General features: G+C 45.7%; 1 protein-coding gene across 1 annotated transcript; it reads left to right on the forward strand.

Annotated features, from left to right (window-relative positions):
• Positions 1–10434: 10434 nt before the first annotated feature.
• On the forward strand, positions 10435–25152 carry PRDM14 (PR/SET domain 14). Its single transcript, XM_059902137.1, has 7 exons — positions 10435–11134; positions 11693–11746; positions 11838–11995; positions 12972–13242; positions 17227–17429; positions 22306–22407; positions 24925–25152. The coding sequence occupies exons 1-7, from the start codon at positions 10435–10437 to the stop codon at positions 25150–25152; spliced, it is 1716 nt and encodes a 571-aa protein (XP_059758120.1).
• The last annotated feature ends 2153 nt before the right edge of the window (positions 25153–27305 follow it).

The raw sequence follows: 27305 nt of genomic DNA on the forward strand, positions 1-27305 counted from the left end.
GTCAGAGACAGCCAACCTCTGGCTGGGGGCTGAGGTCAGAGGTGCACAAAGGAAACATCTGACAGATCATTGTCAATTCTCCTGGGGTTGTCTTGGTCCAAGCCCACGCCTCCAGCAGGCTAAACACCTGTTTCTTCTGTATATTCTCATTACAATTCAAATTCTTGTGCATATCTTATAAAATGATACAATTTACGAAGTGACCACTTTGAGAAGCTTTCAATATCACCAAAATTGTCCATCATAAGGGCACCTTAAAACAAAGGGACAGGGCTTCCCTGGTGGCGCAGTGGTTGAGAATCTGCCTGCTAATGCAGGGGACATGGGTTCGAGCCCTGGTCTAGGAAGATCCCACATGCCGCGGAGCAACTGGGCCCGTGAGCCACAGCTACTGAGCCTGCGCGTCTGGAGCCTGTGCTCCGCAACAAGAGAGGCCGCAATAATGAGAGGCCTGCGCACAGCGATGAAGAGTGGCCCCCACTTGCCGCAACTAGAGAAAGCCCTCGCACAAAAACGAAGACCCAACACAGCCATAAATAAATAAATAAATTAATTAAATTTAAAAAACAAAAAAAAACAAAGGGACAAAGTGGGAGGAGGCAGCAAATTTAATTATTTAATTTAATATTCAATGGTCAGCCTTTTATGACTAATATGAAGAACCTTACAATTTAAGCTGGTATACAGGGAAGCCGTAATCCCAGCCTCCCTGACCTACATTAACTAGCATATGTATTGATATTTATAGGTCCTTCAGATGCTCAACCCTGGCTTGAAAGAGTTGATTGAAAGGACCTTGGAAACAATCTGTGTATTCCTGAGCTCTGTCACACAGAACAGTGACGAAGGAAAGCACAAAACGCGGTACCGTATAATCCTTACTGAAGACAATACCTATTTTATTTTGAGTCAAGACTGACGGGGCATCAATCCAATTTTTTTAAAGCTAATTCATTGAGAATTTTAGAAATTGTCTTCAGACAACAATCTGGGGTAGATCAATAGACAGATGCTTTTATCACATTATCCTGATTTTTTTTTTAATAAATTTATTTATTTAATTTTTGGCTGCGTTGGGTCTTTGTTGTTGCACGCGGGCTTTCTCTAGTTGCGGCGAGCGGGGGCTACTCTTTGCTGTGATGCGCAGGCTTCTCATTGCAATGGCTTCTCTTCTTGCGGAGCACGGGCTCTAGGCGTGCGGGCTCAGTAGTTGTGGTGTGCAGGCTCAGCAGTTGTGGCTCGCAGGCTCTAGAGCGCAGGCTCAGTAGTTGTGGTGCACGGGCTTAGCTGCTCCGTGGCATGTGGGATCTTCCCAGACCAGGGCTCGAACCCATGTCCCCTGCATTGGAAGGCGGATTCTTAACTACTGGGCCACCAGGGAAGTCCCCATCCTCATTTAGTTAACAGCCTTAAGCCAGAAATTAGGGAATAGGTACTTCATGGCTAGAATGGAATAGATGTATAGCATTTGTCCAAATATTTGGAGAAGGTTAGAGAACAAGAACACAGTTAGACTCTAATCAAGTTAATGTTTTTTCAAATTAAACACCTGGATGACCATAGATACTCCTTATGCCTCCCCCTCAAAAGGCTCCCCCCAGAAAGGATACTTGCTGCTACCATGAACAAAAGGGATCCTGGAAGACCAACTGTCCCACTTTGGGCACGGAAAAATCTAACAGATAATGAGAGGGGTTCCAAAGGAGAAGGGAGCTCCCACCTTGCAATTCTTCCCTTAAAACTCACAAGAAGGGATAAACAACAAGGTCCTATATAGCACAGGGAACCATATTCAGTGTCCTGGGATAAGTGATAATGGAAAAGAATATATATGCATAACTGAGTCACTTTGCTGTACAGCAGAAATTAACACAACCTTGTAAATCAACTATACTTCAATAAAAAATTAAAAATTAAAAACAAAAACACAAGAAGGATTACCATGAACTATTGTGAGCCAAACTCACTGTTTTCTTAGAGTTACAGATGTTACACTTTCAACAATAACCCTGCTAGTAAGCCCACCCCTCCCCCTTGAAGTCACTTAAACCCAGGAGGTGGATGTCTCTAATAGCCCTCAAGCATCCTCTATGTCCCAGCTGCTGTATTCTTGGTCTTTTCACTAAAAACATGCTCTTGCCCAGCCTAAACTTAAAAAGGAGATGGATTTATGGAAATGAAATTGCCAGATGAAGATTTCCTAAAAAGGTTCTCTTTCTTGAAATTCTGAAGACATCCGTATTCATAACCATACCATCGCTAATTCAGATACAAATACATAAATGAGACGCCACTTGAAGATCTCTATGAGGTACCGGAGTTCTACTGGACCAAAAATTTACCACCATTTTCAGGATTACTGGGGCTGAGCACATCAAGGTTCACCGCCCCATCCCAACTTTTACCCAGGCTTGTATGGTACCCTTGAAGCCAGAAGGAAAGGAAGAATTAAAACCCGTAGTAAGAGGACTAATAGACAAAAGACTCATTTCACTTTGCACTAGTACTTAGAATACTCATATCCTGACTATTAAGTAACCAATAAATGAGTGTACAGCTTTACTCACCATCTCAGAGCTATCATTAAGATAATTATACCCCACATTCCAGTGGTGTCAATTCCCAATACTATTCTTTCCCCCAGTTCCACCCAAGGCCATCTGTTTTACAGTTGTGCATCTACATTCTGCCTTCTTTAGAGCCTGTTCTCTTAAATTCAAGGAATCAATACCTATTCACCTGTCCTTGGTAGAACCCACAGTATACATGCCCCAGAGATTCACTGTGGTTCCTTACTTTTCACAAGTTCTTAATCAGGACCTCAAAGTTGCTCTGTATAATGAGCTTCTGCTAACCTAAAGATGAGAAAAGCACTAAAATGAATTCTACCTACCTTCTGACTTTAAGCACAAAATGACACTGTCCCAAAAAATTACAGTTTTCAACAAAAGGCTCATTATCCTAGAGCATGATTTATCTCAGGCAAGCTCTTCCCTCTGATTGGCTGACTACAGGCCATCCAGAACTTCCCCAGACACACTATGGAAAAAGGTATTATAAACAGAGTGTTCTCAACTTCTGTGAAATTACTTCATCTTTAGGACCTTTAGGTGACAAGGCCCCTTTCCTGGGAACACACGTCATGAACACGAATTTTGCAGACCAGCTAGCTCTTCAACAACCCTCTATCCTTGGTCAGTCGAACTGACCAAAAGTTTTAGAATCTTCTTTGAACTTAACGGTCCCGCAAGCTGTACAACCTTTGTTTATTTAATGAAATGCACAGGGGCTTCCCTGGTGGCGCAGTGTTTAAGAATTCGCCTGCCAATGCAGGGAACAGGGGTTTGAGCCCTGGTCCAGGAAGATCCCACATGCCGCAGAGCAACTAAGCCCGTGCGCCACAACTACTGACCTGTGCTCTAGAGCCCACGAGCCACAACTACTGAGCCCACATGCCACAACTACTGAAGCCCGCACGCCTAGAGCCCGTGCTCCACAACAACAGAAGCCCGCGCACCGCAACGAAGAGTAGCCCCCGCTCGCCGCAACTAGAGAAAGCCCACGTGCAGCAACGAAGACCCAACACAGCCAAAAATAAATAAATAAAAATAAATAAATTTTTTAAAAAAAGAAAGAAAGAAAGAAATGCACAACATTCCTGGCTAAGCCAGCTTACATCCCATGAAATATCATTACTTTCTCCTACGCATATTTCTCTCCACTGTAATTCTTTGAACCCTGCTATGCTCCTCCCGTCCCCAAAGAAGGCAAGATGTATTTTCCCTGGCATTCGTGCAAGAATCATCCACGCCCCATGAAGACTTACCAGAAATGCCTTTGGACAGTCCACCCTTGACCGTGATTCCTGATGGATCAGATCTACAGACGGAAACAGGAAATGATCAGGTTGACTATGTCATAGCGGATCTCAAATCACTCTTAGAACGATTCCTTACAGCCCAGGTGGCAGAATTGATTTCCCTTACTAGAGCCTGCTAACCAGAGAGAGAAAAGAGAGTTAGTATACACAGGCAGTAAATATGCCTTGAGGTCATCTATGATGTCTGGGTGCTTTAGAAACAGCGAGGCTAATGTCAATGGGGATCCCTATCAAGGTCAAGGAACTCTGAAATACCCTAATGTTACCAAAGATATAAGTAATGTTAATGTCCAGGGTGATCCAGTGGCCAAGAGAAATGCTCTATCCGATCATTTACCCCAAGCAGGGGCCCCTTAGAAGAGTGCTGGCCAATCAAGATAACCCAAAACCCCATGGCCATGGAGGGGTTCAAAGAAACCATTACAGAATGCTAAAAGTACACTCCAATATCAAAGAAGTACTGAGAGAGAGCTAGATATAAATTACGTAAAGATACTCCCTGAAGTTCTGGAAGCACCAGAGCCTTGCATAGAGAGAATCTTGCTGAGGTACCAGGTAAGAGCCCCACCGCTGCAAGGATACACTGCTGCCATTTTGATGTTGTTGCCAAAGGTGACTTACCTGCCGTCGACGTGGTCCTGGCAAAAGCAAACCATTAAAGGTGGGGTGTGGACACGAGCCAAAACCTCAAGGTCCATTTGAAGTCTTCCAAATGGGCTTCAGATAATTACCCCCTACCCACTACCCCCTCACAGTGGGGTATGACTGCTGGCCGGATGTTTTTTTCAGGGTGCATCAAAACTTTTCACTGTCACCCCAATATTCATAGCAGCACTATTTATAACAGCCAAGACATGGAAGCAACCTAAATGTCCATTGACAGATGAATGGATAAAGAAGATGTGTTAAAATATGTACAATGGCATATTACTCAGCCATAAAAAAGAATGAAATAATGCCATTTGCAGCAACATGGATGGATCTAGAGATTATCATAGTAAGTGAAGTAAATCAGACAGAGAAAGACAAGTATCATATGCTGTCACTTATATGTGGAATATAAAAAAATGATATAAACGACCTTATTTACAAAATCAGAAACAGACAGACTTAGAAAACAAACTTATGGTTACCAAAGGGGAAAGGTGGGAGGGGGGTGGTTAAACTAGGAGGTTGCGATTAACATACACACTACTATAGAGAAAATAGATAATCAACACGGACCTACTGTATAGCACAGGGAACTCTACTCAATACTCTGTAATAACCTATATGGGAAAAGAATCTGAAAAAGAATAGATATATGTATAACTGAATCACTTTGCTGAACAGCTGAAACTAGCACAACATTGTAAATCAACTATACTCCAATATAAAATAAAAGTTAAATTTAAAAAATGTTAAAAAAAAAAACCCACAAACATACAAACTCTTCAGCTGACGTTCAAATAAATTAACTTGTCCAAAAACAAACAAACAAACAAAAAATACACAAAAAAACTTTTCACTGTCAAAGAGCTAAGGCTCTAACAGTACACTAAATAGTACATTCTGGGCGCTTCCCTGGCGGTCCAGTGGTTAGGACTCCGCGCTTCCACTGCAGGGGGTGTGGGTTCCACCCCTGGTTGGGGAACTAAGATCCCACATGCCATGCAGTGTGGCAAAAAAAAAAAAAAAAAGGTACATCCTGTATGATTATGACGGTATAGAACAGGCAAAACTCATCTGTGGGGAAAGAAAACACAGAGCAGTTGTCTCTGGGGTGGCTGGACACAGGCCTCACCTGGGAAGGGGACTGGAGGACTTTCTGGAATGATACTGTTTATATTCTGATAGGAGGTGGAGATACACTGATTTATGCAACTGTCAAAACTCGGTGAACTTAAGACGTGTGCATGTCATCATATATAAATTTTACCTTAAAAAAAAAAGAACCATAAACAAATATTGCACTTTAGTTAGTGATATGCATGTTGAAATAATTTTGGGATGAAGTATACTGATGGCCGCAGTAGCTTCCTATTCCCTTCAAAGACTTCCTAGTACTCCTTCAATAAAGTCTTGCAAGTAATGATGTAAGGAAACTTACATCTTCACAAGTGGTTTTGCAAGACCTGGCCTCTGCTGATTCTCCAGCTTCCCTAGCTGTCTGTTCCACAGGAAGCATCCTTCAGCTCTGTGAATCAAACACACTCCTTCCAGGCCTCAGAGCCTTGGCACAGAGGGTTCCTCTAACCTGGAATACCACTTGCTCTCATCACCTAGTTAATTTCTAGAGATCTTTCACACCTTCTGTCCTCTCAGCCTAGGTCAGGACATGCTCTTCTTCCCTTTCATTGCTTCTTTATGGTTAATTCTTTGCTCCCATCACAGTTACACTTTCGTCAAATATTTACACAAATATTTATCTTCCTCATAAGACTGCTTTGGGGACCAGGGCTGGACACAGCTGCTTCGCTCACAACTGTATTCCCAGTGACCAGCACATCAAGAGCAAGGAGTTCAGGAATTTTGTTGGGTAAATAACTAAAAAGCAAATTAGAAAAAGATAACCACTTTTCACGTGAGAGATGGCAGCTTTAAAGGACTGGCAATATTCCGTATGAGGTGAGGGTGTGGAGACACAGGGCACTCACACTCATTGTTGATGGAGGTATAAACCAGGAGCAGTTTGAAGTACCTATCAAAATGTTCAAGGTTGATACAGTTGATCCAGAGATTTCACACCTCGGTATTTATTCTGCAGGCACAGTAGCACAAATAAGTATTTGTATAACAATGTTCCCAGAAGTAGCTTGAAGTGTTGAAACACTGACAACAACTTAAATACCTTTCTAAGAGGAGGCTGAAAAACTAAGGTACACTCATAAAATGAATTTCTGCACCATGCAGCCATTGTAAGGAATGAAGTTAATACTAATGTACTGTTAGTAACAATAACTAGTGGATAGTGAGAAAAGTTGCATAAAAGTCTAAAGTATAATCACATTTTGTTTTTTAAAAAATCGCACATATATAAATACAATTTAAAAGTCTGGTAGAGACTTACTTCCCTGGTGGTCCAGTGGTTAAGACTCCGCCTCCTAGTGCAGGGACGCCACGTTCGATCCCTGGTCAGGGAACTACAGCCCACATGCCACAAGTAAAAAGATCCCGCATGCCGCAGACCCGGTGCAGCCAGAAAAAAAGTAAAAAATTTGGTACTTTTCAACCAAATAATGGAACTAGGGAATAAGTCAAACTGTTAGTCAGCTTTACCTCTGGAGGGTTAGGGATGAGGGGTGGGCAGGGATTTCCACTTTTTATCGATTTCTCTAAAGCTTAAACAAGCAAGCCTATAATTTAAAATATATTTAAAAAAATATTTTAAACTCTAGAATCTTTGCAGAACAAGGCTTGACGGTAAAGCTCACGTTGCCTGTTCAAAATTAAATCTACAACCAGTGAGCGACTTCACTAAAAAATGGCCTCCTGAGGACCTGACATCCACGGACCACCCAAGCGCCGGCGTACCAGTCTTTAAATCCTACGGGTGAGGTCTGGGAGGAAGGAAGGAAGATACAGTAAATGGAGGTGGGTCGTAGGGGTCCTGGGGTGGGTATGCCTCCGGAAGGAAGACGACAGCAGAATTTATTCTGCTTTTCCAGAGAATTCTGGTAAATTCTGCTTTACCTGATCTTCCCCAGAGGCTCTCGGGACAAGAGCCGACGGATACTTTTCACCTATTAGCGAAGATCCTAAGAACTCGGGTAGAGGCACAGAATCTAGAACAAGGGGTGAAGGAAACCCTGGGCTCCCTGTCATCCCATCCCGGTGGGGAAACCACGCGCCGCCCCTCCTCTCAGATCCTCCTTGCGACTGGGAAACGGGTCTGCACGCGGGCGGCGCGGGCGGCCCCGACGGCGCCGGGCGGGCGCGGTGACTTGACCCCCGCACGTGGGCGCGGCCGGCGGCAGGGAGAAGCAGCCGGGCGCCCCCAGCCCGCGCCCTCGAAGAAACCCCGAGGCCCCGCGCCCGCCTTCCGTCCTCCCCGCGGCCGCGCGGGCGCTGAAGGCTCCAAGGTCAGGTCCCCGGGGCCCAGGGAGGAGGCGCCCGCCGCGCCGCGGCTGCTCTGGAAAGCGGGGTGGGTCACGGAGGAGGTCTCGTTCCGCCGCAGACTTTAGGACCTTCGGCGGCGTCCCTCGGCCGGATGGATGCTGCCTCCTTTCCTCCCTTCCACGTTTGAAACGACCCAGCCAAGGCCAGGCCGGGCGTGAGGGTCTCCGTCTGTCCTTTCAACCCGCACAGCGGCGCCCAGACGCAGGGAGTGCTCGCCCCATTTTGCAAAGAGGAAGCCGCGGCGGAGGTGGCGAGGAAACTGGCCAAGGTCACCCGGCAAGACCAAGGTTTCCCCCACCCTAGATGCTTCCCTGTGTGAATGTGAATGGGCCTAAGTGCTCCTTTCTTTCCCTCAATGGCCGGAGAGAATAAATATGCGGCCTTGGAGCGCCAGGTATGGGCCTGAAAAGCCCCGCGCGTCCGAGGTGGCGAGCCTTCCCGGGGGAAGGGGACCTCGGTGGCGGCGCAGGGGCCGGTCCTCCGACAGTGACAGCTGCTTGAGAAGTAAAAGCCCACGAGAGGTCTCAACACCCACCCGAAACCTTGGGAACGGCACCGCCGCATCTAGGCGTCCCCACCTGGGACCTGAAGGGCGATGCCCGGCTTCCCACGAGGTGTCAGGGACAAACGTCCATCTGGTCCTCGGGGTTGGACGCGGCCTTCGGCCAGGCTCGGCTGTTGGGAACTGGAAGCCGAGAGGCAGGGGCGCGACACCGGCACGCGAGTCCCGGCCTCACGGGCGCGGAGGGGCCTGTCTGGGGACCCCGGCCACCCTTGCCCGGGCTTAACTGCTGCCCCACCGCCAGCCTGGAACCTCAACTGTGCCGGCCCCAGAAAGCGGGGGGTGCGCGCTCTCGGCCGGGGTTCCGGGCAGGGTTTGCAAAAGTCAGGAGTTCAGTGCACGACCCCCTGGGGAGCGGGAAGAGTCGAGCGTCGGCCAATGGCCGCGGTGGGCGGGGAGGAGACTGGCCTGGGGACCTGCGTGGGCCGCGCGTCGCTTCCCCACCCTCGCGCTCTCTCGGTCCCGTGGCCCCGCCCGCCCGCCGCCCTCTTAAACCCGGCTCAGCCCTGCGGGCCCGCCCGCAGCCTACCGGTCCCGAGCCCGCGCCGCCCGTGTGCGGCCCGGAGGCGAGCGCTCCGCAGCTGCGCTCTCGAAGGTGGGTGCAGAGCCCGGCGCGCCGCTGTGGCCCGGGGCTGTCGTTCGCCGGGGTGGTCGGGTAGCGCCGGCAGCAGTCTCTGGCGCAGTTCATTTTGGGGGGTCGTTTTGCTCTCTTGGAGCTTTTACTCCTTAAGCGGCTTTCAACCCCATGTCGCAGATGCTCGGGGTGAGGGGAGGCCAGGAGCGGAGCGCCTTTGGGGGCTCAGGAGGAGACGGGCAGATGCCTTCGTCGTGGCTGACCTCTTCTTCTGACCCCGTGTTCTTTAATTTCTGAGTCACGACCCTGCGTGCTTTCCTTATTGGGCTCATTGATCTTGCCCTCAGGACCCGCCGGCTCTGAAGGGGTTCCATCCCCCAGCCTTGGTGAACTTCTGTCCATCAAAACGCCATCCTTTTGGGGTACGGGCGGCGGCGGAGCAGGGGCGAGAGCCTGCTCTCTCCCACCTGGCCTGGGGCTCGTCCTCGCCCGCTCCCGAGAGGCGACCCCAGCTTCCCTAAGCCCCCAGGTGGGGTGACGAGTTTCCCGAGGGACTGGCGCGATGTAGCGGGACTCGGCCCACGTGGGGAACCCGCGCTGGCTGCGGCGCTGGGAGCGAAACCGAAGGCGGCGGCCTACTCCTCCTGGCAGCCCGGACCGCCCGGGTCCTCGGGGTCAGACCCGGGCCTCGCAGCGGGGCAGCCTCCCCGGACCTGCCCCCGGGCTGGGGGAGCGCGTCTCCTACGCCATCCAACCCGGGCCCTGGGCTCTGCCCTCCCTGCTAGGGACCCAGGAGCGCCTGAAGCTGCTGCCTGCCCCCAAGCTCGGCCTTGCGCTCGGCTCCTGGCTCCGGGAGTGGGAAGACCCTGCAGCTCCGACCCACCCTGGAAAAGAGGATGTCGGGGAGCGAGGAGAGGGCGGAAGAGGGAGCTTGAAACGGATTTGGCAGGAGCGGGGTTGGGGACGGATGTAGAGAGTGGGTGTTGGAAACGAGCCCTGCTAGGTCAAGGCGTGTTTGGAGAGGGAAGGCAAAGGCGACACGTACCTGGAATTTGGAGTCGGGCAGAATCCCGACGGATTTTCGTTTTAGTTTGTTTTCACTTTTTTGGTGGGGGGGGGGGGGGCGGGAGCGGGGTTGTTTGCTGCCGTTTTTGTTTCGTTTGCGGGTAGGTCTTGAGGGATCGAAGTGGGAAGTTTATCCGACCCGGGGCTGCCTCGGGCGGTGGAGGCTGGGCAGGCGGGAGCCGGGCCGCAGCGCCCCGCGCCCCTCACTCGGCCGCGCTTGCTCTTCCGCAGACCCGCCGCGCGCTGTGGCCCGGGATGGCTCTGCGGCCGCCAAGTGAGGCCGGACCCCAGGACAAGGGGTGCTACCCGCCCGACAGGCTCCAGAGCAGCCCCCAACGCCTGGCCGCCTACTACCCGCCTTTCCCGCCCTACGGCCACTACGGGAACACCCTAACCGCCGCGGAGGAGGGTTTCCAAACTTTCCGGCAGCTGGAGGCCCTGTCCGCGTCCCCGGCTCTGTCCCCCTTCGCCTTCCGGATGGCGCCTTCCTTGCTGAGCCCCGGCCTGGCCGTGCAGAGGGAGCCGCTCTACGACCTGCCCTGGTACAGCAAGCTGCCGTCGTGGTACCCAATTCCCCACCTCCCCAGGGAGGTGCCGCACTTCCCGAACGGCATTCGCGAGTTTACAGGCGCCTCCAGTGAAGACGCGGGCCCCGCTGGCGGCCGTAGCGACGGTGGCCAGTGCTGGGGACCTGAAATTTTCGTGCCGCCGCCCCCTGGGGATGCTTCGCTGTTCCCTGAGAGGCCGAAGCCCTCCCAGCTGTTACCGTGCTCCCCCAGAGAGCGCTCTGAGGATGGCCCCAAACTCGCGAACCAGGAGGGGAAGGCATCTCACCGTTACCACTTCACCCAGGAAGACCTGCACTTAGTTCTCTACGGGGTCATCCCCAGCCCTCAGAACTCAGCCCGCCTGCACCACGCGATTTCGGGCCTCCTGGTCCCCACAGACAGCTCTGGTAAAGGCAGTCCCCGTGATCCGGGACTTGGGGGTGCGGGTGGGAGGCGGGAAGAGAGGTGGGGACGGGAGGGGGCAGGGACGCTTCCAGGTGGGTCCGAGGCTGTGCGAGTCCTGCAGCGGAGCGTATGTGCTTCCATCAGAAGACGGAGCTGGGGATGGCAGGCTCACCTCCGAGACCCTACTGGCTTAACCGCATGACACCCAAGATTGTTTTAGTGAGAAGAGAAACGGTTCATGCCGAGCGGGCTGATCAGGCCGGCTCAGATTCTACCGGGATATGCAAGGTATCTGGGAGTCTCAAAATCAGCATTATCTCTGATCCTCAAGTTCCTTAAACTTGCAAACGGGGTTAATTACAACATAACCCACTAGAGTCGTTTTGAGTCTCATGTGAGAAATGGCCTATGTAAAAGGAGCAGGAAACTTAGAAAGGACAGGTAAACATCTAACTCAGGATAATGGTGAGCTCTGAGGAGTGGGGAGGATAGCGCCCTATGAAAGCATTTCATAATACATTTTATCGAAAAAATAAAAATTTAACCCTGTCTTTTTCTAGGGTCTGATTCTCTTCGTCAGACTCTGGATAACGACTCCCTTCAGCTACCAGAAGGTAGGCAGGGCTCCTGGCTTGGATTTCTTTTCCAGCACAAATGCAGTCAGTTTCCTCACTGGCTTTCTTTCCTGCCCTGGGTCTCCCCTAGGTCTCTGCCTCGGGCGGACGAAATTCGGTGAAGTGGCACATGTTGGTGTGTTCTGCAGTAGCCCTGTCGCCAAAGGAGTCAGGTTTGGGCCCTTTCAGGGTAAAGTGGTCAACACCAGCGAAGTCAGGACACACAGGGACAATTCCCTGATGTGGGAGGTAAATTTGTTTCTGGCGGGTTGGCAGGTTGGCTGAGGGAGGTGGGTGCAGGAAACCTTGGCCTCTGCTCCTCTGGGAGACCCCTGGCCTGGGAGAGGGGGCTCCCTCCGGGCAGTAATCTGCTGACTTGTGCTGCCTGTTTTACAACATAAAGAGAAAGAAAGGCAGCTGTTCAGTCCCTGAGGATAACACCTCTGCATGGATTCTGTGTAATTTTTCGTGGCTTAAGGCATTTTCCTCTGAAGATTAGCCATGGAATATACATTTAAAGAGTTAATACATTGGGTTATATTTATAGACAAAACCAAACACTTTAAATATTACAGAGTGATGCTAAGAATATGCCAAAAAGGATTAAGACCAGATTTAAAATTTTTGATGTCATTCATCTAAAGAGGATTTTTAGAAAACTGATACTCTTAAGTGTGTTGGAGGCAGGATGGTAGGATTGCAGTTTGTCAGAATGTATCAGGTTATCACCCCTCGCCGTGGATTTCTACATCGAGGAATATAGTTGAGGAAAATAATCTGAAATCCAGACTTCACAGGGCTGTTTGTAATAACAAAACATTGAAGACTGTAGAATTGCCCACAGCAGAGAAAGAATTAAATTATGGCTCCATCAATACACATGAAAACTAAATTGAGATAAAATACTAAACTAATTGGTTGTCTTGAAGTGGTGGAACTAAATGTAACCTCCCGTTTCCCTTACCTCTGTTTATGAAACTAATGTATGCTCACCCTAGAAATCTGGAAATGGAGGAAGTGATAAAAGTAAGAATCTTTAAAATGTCACACTACCTATAGAGTTATCTTTAAGCTAATAAATCCATTTAGGCTCAATCATATTGATAATAAATATATTCAGTAGGTCAAGTGTGAGTTTTGAATTGTAAATTTTTAATAAGTAAATTTATTTTCTAGGTCAGACCAAAAAAATGTGCATTTCCAAACTTTGTTTGATTTCATTTAGATCTTTGAAGGTGGTCATTTGAGCCACTTTATTGATGGAAAAGGAAGTGCCGGGAACTGGATGTCCTATGTCAACTGTGCTCGTTTCCCCATGGAGCAGAACCTGGTTGCCGTCCAGTGTCAAGGGCAGATCTTTTATGAAAGCTGCAAGGAGATCTACCAGAACCAAGAGCTCCTTGTGTGGTATGGAGACTGCTATGAGAAGTTTTTGGACATTCCCATGAGCCTGCAGGTCATGAAGCAGGGGAAGCAGACGTCTGGGCCCCCGGAAGGTGAGTGCACGCTGTCGCCTACCCCGGTGAGGCCGTCTTAGTGGAAGGACTGGGCTCTTTCTCCGACTCAACACCTTCCTTCCTGCAGCTTTTCCACTTGCTTGTGGAACTTCTCCCTCCCAACACAACACTCAGAACACAAAACTGAGGTACTGGGCATTACCCAGCTGCAGGAAGATGCCCTCATCTTCCCAGGGCTGCTGAAGCTACTCCTATTCACCGGTATACCTTTTCTTCTACCCCCCCTTCACCCGCTCCCAGAGAATAAAATAAAAGTGAAATAAATGGATGCAACCTCTGCCTTGGATGAGCTAGCTTCTGATTCATCTCTGCCAAGGCTCACATAGCTCAGGAAGTCTAAGCTTTAGAGCACTGTTTTTCAAGTGGTGGGTTGCAGTATCTTAGCGGGGTGGGGGATTTGGTGGTAGAGACCAGTATTAAAGAAGAAAAAAAAGAGAGAGAATAAAAATAAAATAGAATAGAAAATATTGATGTGAATCTCATTTAAGTTAAGCATTGTTTGGTGAGGTGTTTGTTTCAAATGGATGTGTGCGAACTGGGTCTCAAGTATAAAATGTGTTTCTTACTGTGGGTCTTAGACAACTTTGGGAAGCATGGAGCTAGACTCTCGCTCTCCAATTTTAATGCGGGTGTGAATACCTGGGGACCTTGGAAAGAGGCAGATTCTCATTCAGGGCTGGGACCTGAGATTCCGCATTTCTATCCCATTTTAGTAGCAGGCAGCTAGAGGACTACCAACCCGCTCTCTGGGAACGAGCCTCTGGAATTTGCATTTTTAAAAAGCTCTTTGAGCAGTTGATTTTTATATCTGTAAAGGCCTGGGAACCAGTGATGTCATAGGTGGGACCGGACAAATGCAAATTACTGTAATATGTGTAATCAGATAGAAGACCATCTTATTATGTTAAAACAAATGTCGTAAGTAGCAGATAAAAGAGAATGTGAATTGCATTCATCACACTGCAGTGATGGTCTGCATGCTTGTCTCCCCGCTAGATTGAGACCCTTCAGGGCAGGAGACAACCCGAAACACTTTAATAGCGCCTGCTGTGGATCCCCATGTGCATTGAAGGAAGGAGGAAGACTGGACTAAACTGGGGAAAGCTGCTTAGGGATGTGGTGAAATAAAGGATGAGTTAGGCAGGGAGAGGCAAGGCAATTCAGGCTTGGGGAACAGTGAAGCCAAGGGCAAGGATGTGTTCACCAGGGATTAGGAGGTGACTAATGAGCAGTCTCTTTCTAGAAGCCAAATAATGAGGGGCTGTTGAACTGTTTCGGTGAACTGTCTTCTCACTACCCCAAGAAATGGATGGCGTGGGGTGCGCCTGAGGGTAAGATGGCAGGATTCTCTTGAGTCTGGACCTCACAGTTGCCCCGTACTTGGCGCCAAGCCAAGACTTTTTGGTCACTTCCAAAAATGTACCAAGTGCTTTTTTGAAATAAAAGTGAAAAATGGATTTGAGAACAATACATGCTTGATAACACAAAGTAGAATCATTATCCTTTTGAAAAATTATTCAGCACGATGCATCAGAGCTGTTAAAATGTTCGTAACCTTGGATATATCAGTAATGTATCGGTAATACTCTTCTGGAAATTTATCTTCAGGAAATAGCCCAAAAGGAAAAGCTTTGTCCACAAGGATTTTTAATACAGTGTCACCCCTGTTTGTGAAAAGTCACGAACAACCTAAATGCCCAATATTAGAATAATGAAGTAAATGATGATATATTAACATGGAATAATATACAGGCATCAAAGATCCCAGTCATATAAGCAACAGGGCCTGCAGTTATCTGTGCTCCACTTCCGAACCAAAGTATATCCGAGGCTTATTGGCACTGTTACGATGATGTGTAAATATTTAGGATAACTTGTGGCAGAGAACTTGTAAACAGCTCAATTGGTTGGGAAGACTAATGGATAAATTCATTTGTTTTCTGTTAATAGGAATGTTTGGGGATAGGATGAAAAGGAAAGAAAAATCAGAATTCCTCTGTCCTCTCAAAAGAAAGGTCTTTTTTTCCAAGGCTTTTGGTGAGGCTTGGTGGGAGCCTTCCCCTTGAAGGTCTTGAGTGGGAGGGAAGGGCCTGGGCCCTATGTGGGCGGGTTATTTGAGTTTGCAAACCTGCCAAGTGTGTGTTTTGGGGGCTGGGGGGTGTGGAATGTGTAGACAGCTCTTAATCGTTACCAAACTCTGTCTGAACAGTGTGTCTGTAGTGGGGGAGAAAGCATAATTTTTGGTATTGAGAAGAGACTGAGATGGGAGGGAGGAAGAAGGAAAGGAAACAGGACAAAATTAGGTTTAAGATAAATTTCCAAGGACCTGAGCAGAAAACGTAGGCAGCTGAAGCCTAATTAGTAAGGGTGCTGTGTCATTTCTGCCTAAGTGGTTGTTCTTATGCAAATTTACTACTGAACCCTTATTCTGAATTCTGCTGTGCCTTCATGCTTTGATTTGTAAAGATTGCTGACCCCGTCTTGTAGACCCCCTCTTCCTACCCCAGGAAGCAGGAAGGCCAGGTATTTCTAACCAATGAAAATTCTAGCTCCGAGCAAAAACCATCCCAGCAGGGAGATTCTGAGAGTATTAGCACCTCAATGAAAGCGATAGACAAGACTGGGCAATGGATCACCCTGATGCTGGTGGTTGCCTTCCTGGTTATTTACTTAATAAAATGATTTATTTCCTTAGCCACCTGTTAAACATGCCTGGGACGCAGTTATCAACTAACAAAACCCCCGATGGATAGCTTCCCTGCTGTCCCGATGCTAACGAAAAAGATTTCCACCTTCACACTCTTGCATATACTCACTCCTGGCTGTTCTCTGCCTCCCTGGGGCCAGACAATGAGGTTTCAGGGATGCATTCACAGTCAAAACCACTTTATGCTCTGGAATCCAGAGTGTCCTCGGCAGGGATGCTTTTGTAGGTGGCCCTGGTCCTCTCCCCTTCCCCCAATACATAGACACCCCTGAGCCGGGCACCTCCTTTGCTAGAGTCGGCTGAACCCTCTCTAACCTCTCCCCCACCTCTCTTATAAAAATGGATTTACCTTTCTCAGTCTTGTCTGTCACTCAGTGATAGTGTCACTTGTTGATAAGAAGTCAGTAAGTGTTAAGGTTAAATTAATCATCACAATAACCCTATGTATTAGTTCTAGAATCTTCCTTAAAAGTTCAGAGAAATAGACTATAAGCTAAAAGGGCACCTAAGGCTTCATAAATGGGGTCAAATGGAACAGAACTCGTGAAGCTTGGGAAGAAGCTATGGGTGTCCGTCAAGGTCCTGGGTGAACGGCTTTGAACTTGTAGCTCAGGCTGATCTGAAAGGGACAAATACAGTAGGTATTTGGTATGTGAACCTTGTAAAGAATGCCAGTCAGGAACTGTAGGACTGACCGGCTCGTAAATAGGGCCAGAGGAAGGGCTTCTTCAACAAATATATTTCGGGAACAAAAGGTAAGGAGAACCTGTAGATTAAGAGATTGAAGAGACATAGCCTCTGTGGACAACACATAGGCTTTGAATCCTACACTGAATCAACTGACTGTAAAATAATGAAACACGTATGCATGTGTGTATGTACATAAATATGTATGTTTCTATTAAGGAATAAGGGTTGACTGTTTAGGTATGACAATGGCATTATGGTTATGCTTTTTAAAAAGTCGTCATCTATTAAAGATTATGGTTTGAGATGTTTATGAACCAAATGAGAAATTAGTGTTAAAAAGAATCCATTATGAAAAAATAAATAATCCCTTATGGAGGGAAGTCACATAAGTGAGTCGGTCATTGTCAGAGCTTGGTGTTTGGGCACATGAGGGTTTATTCCATTATTTTGACTTTGGTATATGTTTTCAATTTTTTGTAATAAAAAGTTGTAAAAAAATCATCTTGAAGAAAATAAGAATGAGGGAAGGGAGCTGACCAAGCGACTTATCCCCCTGTGTTTGACAGAGTCTTCAGAAGGGTACAGGTGTGAAAGATGTGGAAAAGTATTTACCTACAAATATTACAGAGACAAGCATCTCAAGTACACCCCCTGTGTGGACAAGGGTGACAGGAAATTCCCCTGTTCTTTATGCAAACGGTCCTTTGAGAAGAGAGACCGGCTCCGGATCCACATCCTTCACGTTCATGAGAAGCATCGGCCTCACAAGGTAAGAGTCAGGGCGGCGAGTGACCCTGCCCTTCGCTCCGGCACTCTGCTCTCATGCTGCTTCCCCAAACCCCTGGGTGAACACCGAGAGCCTCCTGCGTGCACATTGCTGGGACACAACACCAGGTGGGAGGATGGGACAGGGTGTCTGAAGGAGGTGACAGTGCCGTGGAAGAGCAGACGTGAACTAATGCGGTGACACCCGAGTGTGAGGATGGAGGTGCATGGTAGACAGGGACAGAGGAAGGGTGTCCTCCCACCTGGACACGTGGTTATGAAGGGCCTCGTAGACAGGTGGCCGTGAGGAGAACCTAGGACAGTGGAGTGTCTGGCTTATATCTTAGGTGGGGTTGATTGGCTGGGGTGGGGGCGTTCAAGACATTCCAGGTGGGAAAGACCCTGGCCTGTGGTTTTAGGTAACTACACCTTCTTCCATGATGTGTGCAATGTTGTGTTAATTCCTGCTGTACAGCAAAGTGACTCAGTTACATACATTCTTTTTCATATTCTTTTCCATTGTGGTTTATCACAGGATATTGAATATAATTCCCTGTGCTATGCAGTAGGACCTTGTTGTTTATCCATCCTATATATACTGGTTTGCATCTGCTAATCCCAAACTCCCAATCATTTCCTCCCCCACCTCCTCCCCCTTGGCAACTACAATTCTGTTCTCTGTGTCTGCGAGTCTGTTTCTATTTCGTATATAGGTTCATTTGTGTCGTATTTTAGATTGCACGTATAAGTGATGTCATATGGTATTTGTTTTTCTCTTTCTGACTTACTTCACTTAGTATGATAATCTCTAGGTCCAATGTGCAGGCATATTGATAGTTACAGGCGAGGATGAAACATGGGCACAGTCCAAAGGATGGACGGCCTCTATGCCATGCCAAGGATTTTGTAAGGAAGAAAAGCAATGGTGGCATTAGGGAGCCATTTTCCACCATTCTGGATACCTGATGGCTCTGCCAGGCTTGGTGCAAGAAAGTGCTGACTACCACTGGTCTTAATTAGGAGAAGGAGGCTGAGGCTTGGGTACAGACAGCTTCGGGCTGGACTCCTGCCCTGTCAGGACTCCTCCAAGCCCCAGTTTTCTCCATTTGAAAACAGAGTAGTCATCATAAAGCTGCTCTTGTCTCTCCCCTCCTGTTCACAGCGAAGCTTCTGGAAAAATCACAATCACTGTACTATATACTCCTGTAAAATCTGAGTATTTTTACAATTATGTATTTTTTTTCTAAGAATATTTTAATTTATTTATTTTTATTTTTGGCTGTGCTGGGTCTTTGTTGCTGCACGTGGGCTCTTCTCTAGTGGTGAGCGGGGGCTACTCTTCGTTGCGGTGCGCGGGCTTCTCATTGCGATGGTTTCTCTTGTTGCGGAGCACGGGCTCTAGGCGCTCAGGCTCAGCAGTCGTGGCTCGCGGGCTCTAGACCACAGGCTCAGTAGTTGTGACGCACAGGCTTAGGTGCTCCGCGGTATGCAACTAAAGAAAGACCTCGTGCAGCAACAAAGACTCAACACAGCCAAAAATAAATGATAAAGTAGTGGTGGATCTTATAGTTGATGAGATGGAGCATTTAATATATTTGTTGGGATTGCTGCAGCCAGATCAAAAGATGTTTGCTTAAAAAGCAGAAGCTACAGTATTAGTTTTTGTTTGTTTTGTTTTGTTTTTTGACCAAAGTAGAATGCAGGAAAAGGTTATCTGAGTCAGGTCAAGAAATATACACTAGAATGTTACGTGGGTCATTTGCCTAAACACTGAGGACAATGGTGGGTCTTGGATTGGGGTTCGAGGAGAGGAGCCGTAGGAAGTGCTGCTGGCTTTGAAATTGGGGCACCGTAGACCAGGAGGTCCAGAGATGACAGGAATGATAAGAAGAGGAGGTGTAAGCTGGTAGTAGTAAAGTGAATGACTTGGGCTTCCAAAGAGGAGAGGTCTTTGATGGTAGAGTGGAGGGATAGTAATTTTATTTTATTTTTTTAACTATTTATTAATTTATTTTGTCCACGAGGCATGCGGGATCTTAGTTCCTTGACCAGGAATCGAGCCCGTGCCCCCTGCAGTGGAAGCTTGGAGTCTTAACCACTGGACCGCCAGGGAAGTCCAGGATAGCGATTTTAAAAGGCTATAGAAGGGGGTGCGTCCTCTTATACTGAGTGTTCCTGAGAGTTCTTTAGTACAATATTTCTCTTTGCAAACTCTCCCTGAGTGGTGTGATCCTTTATCACGACTATAAGTACCATTTAAATGGTTTCAAATCTCTAGCCAGAATTCTGTCCTGAGCCTGAGGTGTATCTCTAGCTCCTCTTTCGACACCTCAACCTGAATTTCCCCTGGCGCTTCACCTTCCTTCGTTATGTTCAGAAGATTGAGGTTTTCTTCTTTTCTTATCTTTACTGCTAAACATTTTTTATTCTCTTTTAGTTTTCTTTATTTCATATACTTTAATTTGAGTACTTAACTTTCAAGATGATAAAGTATATTTAGTTTCTGCAGGAGCCCCAAAGAAAACGTTTGATTTAATTTGAACAGAAAAAAGAAAAAGCTCAAGTGAAACAGACAGGCAGAACTTCAGATAAATGATTTTTAACAAGATCAGCTGCTGAAAGAGAAAAAAATTACTGATTTAAAATATCAGAAGACGCTGGGTGTATAACCAACAGTGAAAAACCTTGTATTACCCTCCTTCCAGCATTTAAAGTCTAAACAACCTCCTTTTCAGAGGATTTGTCAGGCAAAATTAATAATAAAAATATTAATTAACAAAATAAAAATATCGGAGGACATCCTTGTAGTCCATCACGATGACTACAAAGAGCTCATACATCGATTCAGGATGTCAGTTCTCTCCAGCTTTTTGAAACACCTGACCAATGGAGAAAGAGAGGGCTTTGTTTTTTTCAGAAGGCGTTGTTTCTTTTCTCCATGACTTGTTCAAATTGATGCCAGACTTTAACTTTCTTTGTATTTTGTCTTTGACTTCCTTGGAAACTTTTGTTTTTGCTAGGATTTCTAATTGCAAGTGATAAATTTAGTTTCTTAATTATATAACTTGTATAATGATATTTACATTCTTGAAATTATACTCATTTCTTTTTTAAATCAGATTCTGATTTGAATTTGTTCTGATTTGAACCATATGCTCCTTAGGCCTGTAAACTGTCATATTTGGATATCTTTCATTACCTTTCTTAGTTCCACTGATTCGTCTATGCCACTCTTCCTCTTTCTTGATTTCTCTTTTTGTATTACTGGGGCATGTCTTCAAGTAATCGTTTTTAACAGTGCACAGTGAAAAATTTTCTGAGTCCTTCTTTGAGGATATTTTACTCACGTACGTCTTTGATAGTTTGGCTGGATATGGAATTTTAGATAGGAATAATTTTCCTGTAGAACTTTTAAAGCATCATTTCTTCTACCATTTGATGCCAATCTGGTTCTTGTTTCTTTGTAAATAACCAGTTTTCTGCTTTGTGAAAATTGTTCTTTAACTTTTGAGTTCTGAAATTTTAACAGAATGTGTTAAATTATATGTTTTTTTCTTTCTTTTCTTTTTTTTTTTTTCTCTTCCTGCTTTGTAATCAGAAGACAAAGTATTCTTTCCACCCGAAGGCACAAGTCATAAGCTCAAAGGAATTCTCTTCTTTCCTTGGCTATTATCTGTCTTCAATTTTTGTTCTCTCCTGGGATTCCTTTTAGCCAAATGTTAGGTTGAGTCTACCTCCCTGTACTTGACTTCTAATTTTTCTTCATCTGCATTCTCTGAGAGTTCCCCAACCTTAATTTTTATGTCATGTATTCAGTCTTTAGCAGTCAGCTGAGTCGATTACATACAGCATTTCTATTCTATACTTTTTTGTTGTTTATTTGTAATTTCCAAGAACAGTTTCATGTTCTAATTGCTCCCCTTTTATAATTGATCTGTTCTTTTTGCAATATGAACTTCAACATCTGACTGTTTTTGCTTTAGTAACAACAATACATGCTCATTATTAAAACGTCAAGTAGTAAAGAAAAATTAAAGGAGACTTTTAAAATCCACCCCAGAATCCCACCATCTAAAAATACCCAGGCTCTCGTTTGTGCCCATAAGGACACCTGGGGAACAGGGTCCAGAAACACAATAGTTTCCTTTACTTGGTTCAGAATTCCTGAGAAGGTTGGACAGAAGTCATCAGGGTCAAGAACACAGAGTAATGACAGGAACTGTTCACAGCAAGTGGCTGTACCACATGCTCTCACTGGCCCCCCAAAATATTACCCTTTTTTTGTAGGTACATGTCTTGAGTCATCTGTCACCTGTATTGCCACTTTGGTCTACATATTCGTCCCTACCCCTGCTAGATTGTTCCTCCTTGCCTCTAGCAGAGTGTTGAGAGGTTCTCCATAAATGCTTGTTGAATTAATTGCTGGGGGCTTGCAATTTACTCACAGCCTTGTGAGGCAGGCGAGACAGGTATTTTTTGCCCATGAGGAAAATTGGGGAAACAAAGATTCCGAGTTTAACTGACTTGTTCTGGTCACACAGCTACTTGTTGACAGAGCAGGACAAATTCAGGCCTCTATATACACCGCCGTTTCACATCTGAAGCAGCTAACTTAACCCAAAGACTTCAGATGAATTGCCTTACTCACAGCATTAGCAGGCTCTGGACCAGAACCCATGCTGCCAGATTCTTCCCTGTAGTTCCGGGGTGCCTTTCTCCTGTCTCAACTAGACCCTCAGTCTGGGTCTGCTTGATCCTCTGCCTACAGGTGTGCACAGAATAAATACAATAGTTCTTTCCCCCCCAGATAAACATAATGGTGAAATAAACTTGTTAAGGGGAAGACGTGGTTTCAACTATATTTTTCTTTTTCGTTTCAGTGTTCTACGTGTGGGAAATGTTTCTCTCAATCTTCCAGCCTAAACAAACACATGAGAGTCCACTCTGGAGACAGACCCTACCACTGTGTGTATTGTACCAAGGTAAATGGAACCTTCTTTTAAGGGATCTGCCTTGAGCCCTGTTTGGGTGTCCGTGGATAAGAACTTGGCATAAACCCTAGCTTACAAGAGTTCCTGGTAGATTAGTTCATTGTCAGCCCATCCCCAGTTTCCACCCCCAGATTATACTCCTGTTTGCTTACAATGATCAGTTGCAGCCTACTACTGCCAAATTGGCATCGAGGGCATTTGTCATGAAAGAGACCCTAAATTTACAGGAGCCTGATGATAGCAGACATGATTATGCAGTCTTTCAAAGTACAGACTCTTGGGCTTCCCTGGTGGCGCAGTGGTTAAGAATCTGCCTGCCAATGCAAGGGACACGGGTTCAAGCCCTGGCCCGGGAAGATCCCACCTGCTGCGGAGCAACTAAGCCCGCAAGCCACAACTACTGAGCCCACATGCCACAACTACTGAAGTCCGGGCGCGTAGAGCCTGTGCTCTTCAGCAAGAGAAGCCACAATGAGAAGCCTGTACACTGCAACGAAGAGTAGCCCCCCCTCTGCAACTAGAGAAAGCCCATGCACAGCAACGAAGACCCATCGCAGCCACAACAAACAAATAAATAAATTTAAAAAAAAAAAAAAAAGTACAGACTCTTACATGCTGCTGATCTAAATTTCTAGAGCAATTTTGCTGAAGTGGCATCTAACCTTCATTATACAGAATAATAAGTTATAAAAATGAAGAGATAAAGACGTGGTTAGGGGTGGCTGGGCTAGAAACAAAAGTCTGACCATGCCTTAAAAATATAATACTAAAACACCTCGTGTTCTATTTTGATGAGATACATTGGGGCCGTCCAGTGTGTACAGTGTAGCAAAATGGGGCTAAGACATAACTAGACCGTGTGGAGCCAGCACAGACCTAAGGAAGGTGGCCCTGGATTTGTATGGATGAGGAATCAAACCTGAGGGCTGAACGCTCTCCCGCAGGATGTCCAGAGCCGGCTCAAAATATCCCAGCGCCCCTCCTCTTTCTGGCATTCTAATTCTGATCCTCACCTTGGTCTTCTGGCTAACCTGGGAATGAGAGGTGCCCGAAGAGGGAACTCAGTGCACTTGGGGCATAAATGAGCTGTTTGGCGTTCTGACTTACCGTCACCTAAGCTGATGGAGACTGTCCTTGTCTGGGTGTCCTAGGCACCTACACCTCGTGCTCCTTACTGAGCAGTGGGCCAGCCCCATGCGTGCCCAGCCCCCCAAAATCCAAGGTCACCGGTTGAACCCGGTGTTTTGTATCTCTGTCGATGGACCCCCAATAAATGGAGTCATTAACATCTCTAATAAATACTTGAAAGTGACAAAAGTCAGAGCAGAGAATTGAAATGAATTAAGGGAAAGGTTATAAATAAGAGAAAGAAAAGACAGGTAAAAACAGCAAAGTACTTGGGAATCTAAAATGGTACTATTTGGCCGTTTCTGGAAAGCTATTTGGCAGTTTCTTTAAGAACGAAACTTGTAACCACCATACAACCCAGCAGTTGCTCTCCTGGGCACTTATCCCGGAGAAATGAAGGTTTATATGTTTATACCAAAACCTGTACATAAATATTAATAGCAGCTTTCCTCATAGAAGCCCCAAACTGGAAATAACCCAGATGCCTTTCAACGGGTAGGTGATTAAGCAGATTGTGGTTCATCCACACCATGAAATACTCCTCAGCAATCAGAAAGCACGAGCTGTTGTACACAAAACAACCTCCGTGAATCTGCAGAGAATTATGCTGAGTGAGAACAGCCAATCCCAAAGGTTACATACTGTATGCTTCCATGTAAGTGACATTCGTGAAATAACAAAATTATAGAAATGGAGAACAGATTCGTGGTTGCCATGGCTTAAAAGTAGGAGTGGGAGGGAACTATGTGTGGCTGTCGTAGGGCAACGTGAGGGTCCTTGTGACGGAAATGTTCTGTATCTTGACTCTGTCAATATCAGTATTCTGGTTGTGATACTGTCCTATAGATTTGTAAGATGCAACCACTGGGGACAACCGGATAAAGGGTACCCATAGTCTCTGTTGTTTCTTATAACTGCATGTGAATCACGATTACCTCAAAAAGTTTAAGTTAAAAAAAAAGAAGAAGAAAGAAACCAATAAGGTACCCATTTATGCAAAGACATTGGCCAGTATTAGCTACTCCTTCTGTAATTCAGTTCATCTTGGAGTGTGATCCCAGGACCACCTGCTTAAATGCAGTTTCCTTATTACCCCAATGGGTGTACTTATCAGGTCAGTCTGCATTTTTGACTAGACCCCCAGGTGATCTTAGCCATGGAAGAGCCACTGTTCTAACCAGTGACGTGTCCATCATGTCCTTTTTTATTAAGGCTACACCTTTTGACCAAGCGTGCCCTATAGCATTAAAGCCCAAGGTTCGCTGAGTGGAGAACTAAGGGTTGACATAAGGATCGGTAACAGTGAAATTAACCCCTTTCTTTCACTCGTTGTCCAGCTGATGGAAGTTGACTTTTTCTCCTGCTTTCTGTCCTCTGTAGAAGTTCACTGCCTCTAGTATACTCCGCACACATATCAGGCAGCACTCCGGGGAGAAGCCCTTCAAATGCAAGTACTGTGGTAAATCTTTTGCATCCCACGCTGCTCACGACAGCCATGTCCGACGCTCACACAAGGAGGAAGACAGCGGCTCCTGTAACAAATGTGGAAAAACCTTCCCAGACCAAGAAGCCTTCTACTCCCACATGAAGTTTCATGAAGACTGCTAGCCCTCAGACAGTATGAGGACAGTGCCTCTGTATTTCTTCTGTCTTGATATTTCTTGTTTACGGGTGTTTCTTACAAACAAATGATAGATTGAGATGAGGAACAGAATAATGGAACTGACCAAGTAGCAGAATTTACCAGATTTATTGACTCTGGTTTTAACAGCTTTCACAGAAATGTCTTTCACAATTTCTAGCAAGAATGGAGTTTTGTTGAATTCACCTAGAAATAATGAAAGCTGGCTGTTAATAGTGCTTAAAGGTCTGGAAACTCAACATCAACCCTGAAAGGGACTATATTTCGTTTCAGGGACGAGGAGCAAGAGTCTTTGATTTCGCGATTAAAAAAAAAGGAGGCTTTTTCTCTACTGTTTGCCTCGGGCCCGCGATTGTAATATGTCTGTGGCCATCCCCTGTTACGTTTCTTAACAGAATAAATTCTTTAAAAATCCATTCAAGCCAGAGCTTCATTAGTATTATAACTAAGTGTTCAGACATGAATTAAGCTCCCATTTTATTTGGATTCATTTTAAAACCCTTAGTTTCTACCCCTCCCCCATCACATGACAAACACCTAATGTTAACAGTTTGTTTAGCACCAAACAGAATTTCTTGGAGGACACAGAAGTTACTTATTCACCCTACCATCTGTGACCTTTAACAATTGGGGAAGAAAAATTATTACCAAATGAAGAAAGGCTAAAAATTGCAATAGGCTAAGAAATAAATAAATGTATTTATAGTGCTCTAGTTTTAAACCTGATTTCATTCCTGATGAAGAGACAAGTGGAATTTTTTTGTAGGTCTTCTAATTAGCTGGTCCACACTAATATATAGAGTGAAAAGAAAAATGTGCCACATACATTGTCACAAGGCTGATGCAAGCTTGTGGAGAATAATCTTTTCTAATGTGCAGGGAGACGGCAGACTCATCTCATGTGGGTCAAAATAGCCAACATCTATATAGAGCATGAACCCTATGAGATAGTGCCACTGAGTTACCACTCTACTGAAGGAAGGAAAGAAGTGGTCCAACATTTGCCTCTAAGGGTCAAAGCCAGGTCGTCCTGACTCCAAAGCCCAGCCTCTTAATGAACCAGTTATGCTCAACTTATGAATCCTGCTAAGGAAAGAGCATTATTCTATTGACTATGCCATTCTTCCCTACTTTGGGGCAAGCAACCACAAACTTTTAAATATTCACATGGAAAATCGGGGACCAGAATAAAACTGCATCGTAGGCAAGCGTAGCTATGTAGCTACTACGTCACATCCCTAGCCGTGGTTCTATCGACGGCCTAGGATTTTTCTTCACCCTTTATTCGTGGTCCATGTCTCTCCAAATGGAGAGATTTCAATATGGAACAGATGCCCCTTCAGAGGGAGGCTCCTAGCTGTGGCAGAGTCCTTTGAGAAAGAGATGTAGTGCAGGTGGAAGAAGCAGTGACAGATTTTTCTCTGGGGAATGCCTGACTGCGGTGACTAGGTCTGAGTAATTTATCCTAATGGGAGTGTGCCCTGTTGTTTCAGGACTGTTTTAGTTCGTGCTAATTAAGTCAGAACAATGGTCTTTTGAAAAGATCAGGGCTCAGCCTGTAGTTAGGCAGCCTTTATTTGCCTGCTAGTTCAAAATATATTTCTTACTATGTATGGATTTGAACGTTATTTTAAAACCAAATAGTAAAGCAAGACATCAGGAACTGGTGTGATGCCATTTTTTTCACTAGTTGAATAATTCAAATTAACTACTTTGTTCTTTGAACCAGAATGGTAATAGAGGAAGGTAAAAAAAATTTCTTTTCCTCTTTTCTAGCACTAATTCCAAAATGCATACATGCCAAATAATACCTTAGTATATGCATCACGCATGCCCACACTAGCCAGAACACTTTGGACATTTTTTATTTAATCTGAGCTGTTTCTACAAAGTCTTGGTCATATTGACCGGGTTACATATATCACTTTTTGTTTGGGAAAATACAGTCCATTCATAACATCTTCCTTTAGTAATTACCTTTAGCTCTCTTGTGTTTATTTAAAATGTGCATCTCACCGATTTCTAAAGATGATTTAGATCAGCTTAGAACAATAAGAATTTTAAAAAAAGGAATAAGACAGTTAAAAGACAAACCACCGCATAAAAAGAATTAAATTAA

Source organism: Balaenoptera ricei, chromosome 17, assembly GCF_028023285.1.
Source record: "Balaenoptera ricei isolate mBalRic1 chromosome 17, mBalRic1.hap2, whole genome shotgun sequence".
NCBI lineage: Eukaryota > Metazoa > Chordata > Mammalia > Artiodactyla > Balaenopteridae > Balaenoptera > Balaenoptera ricei.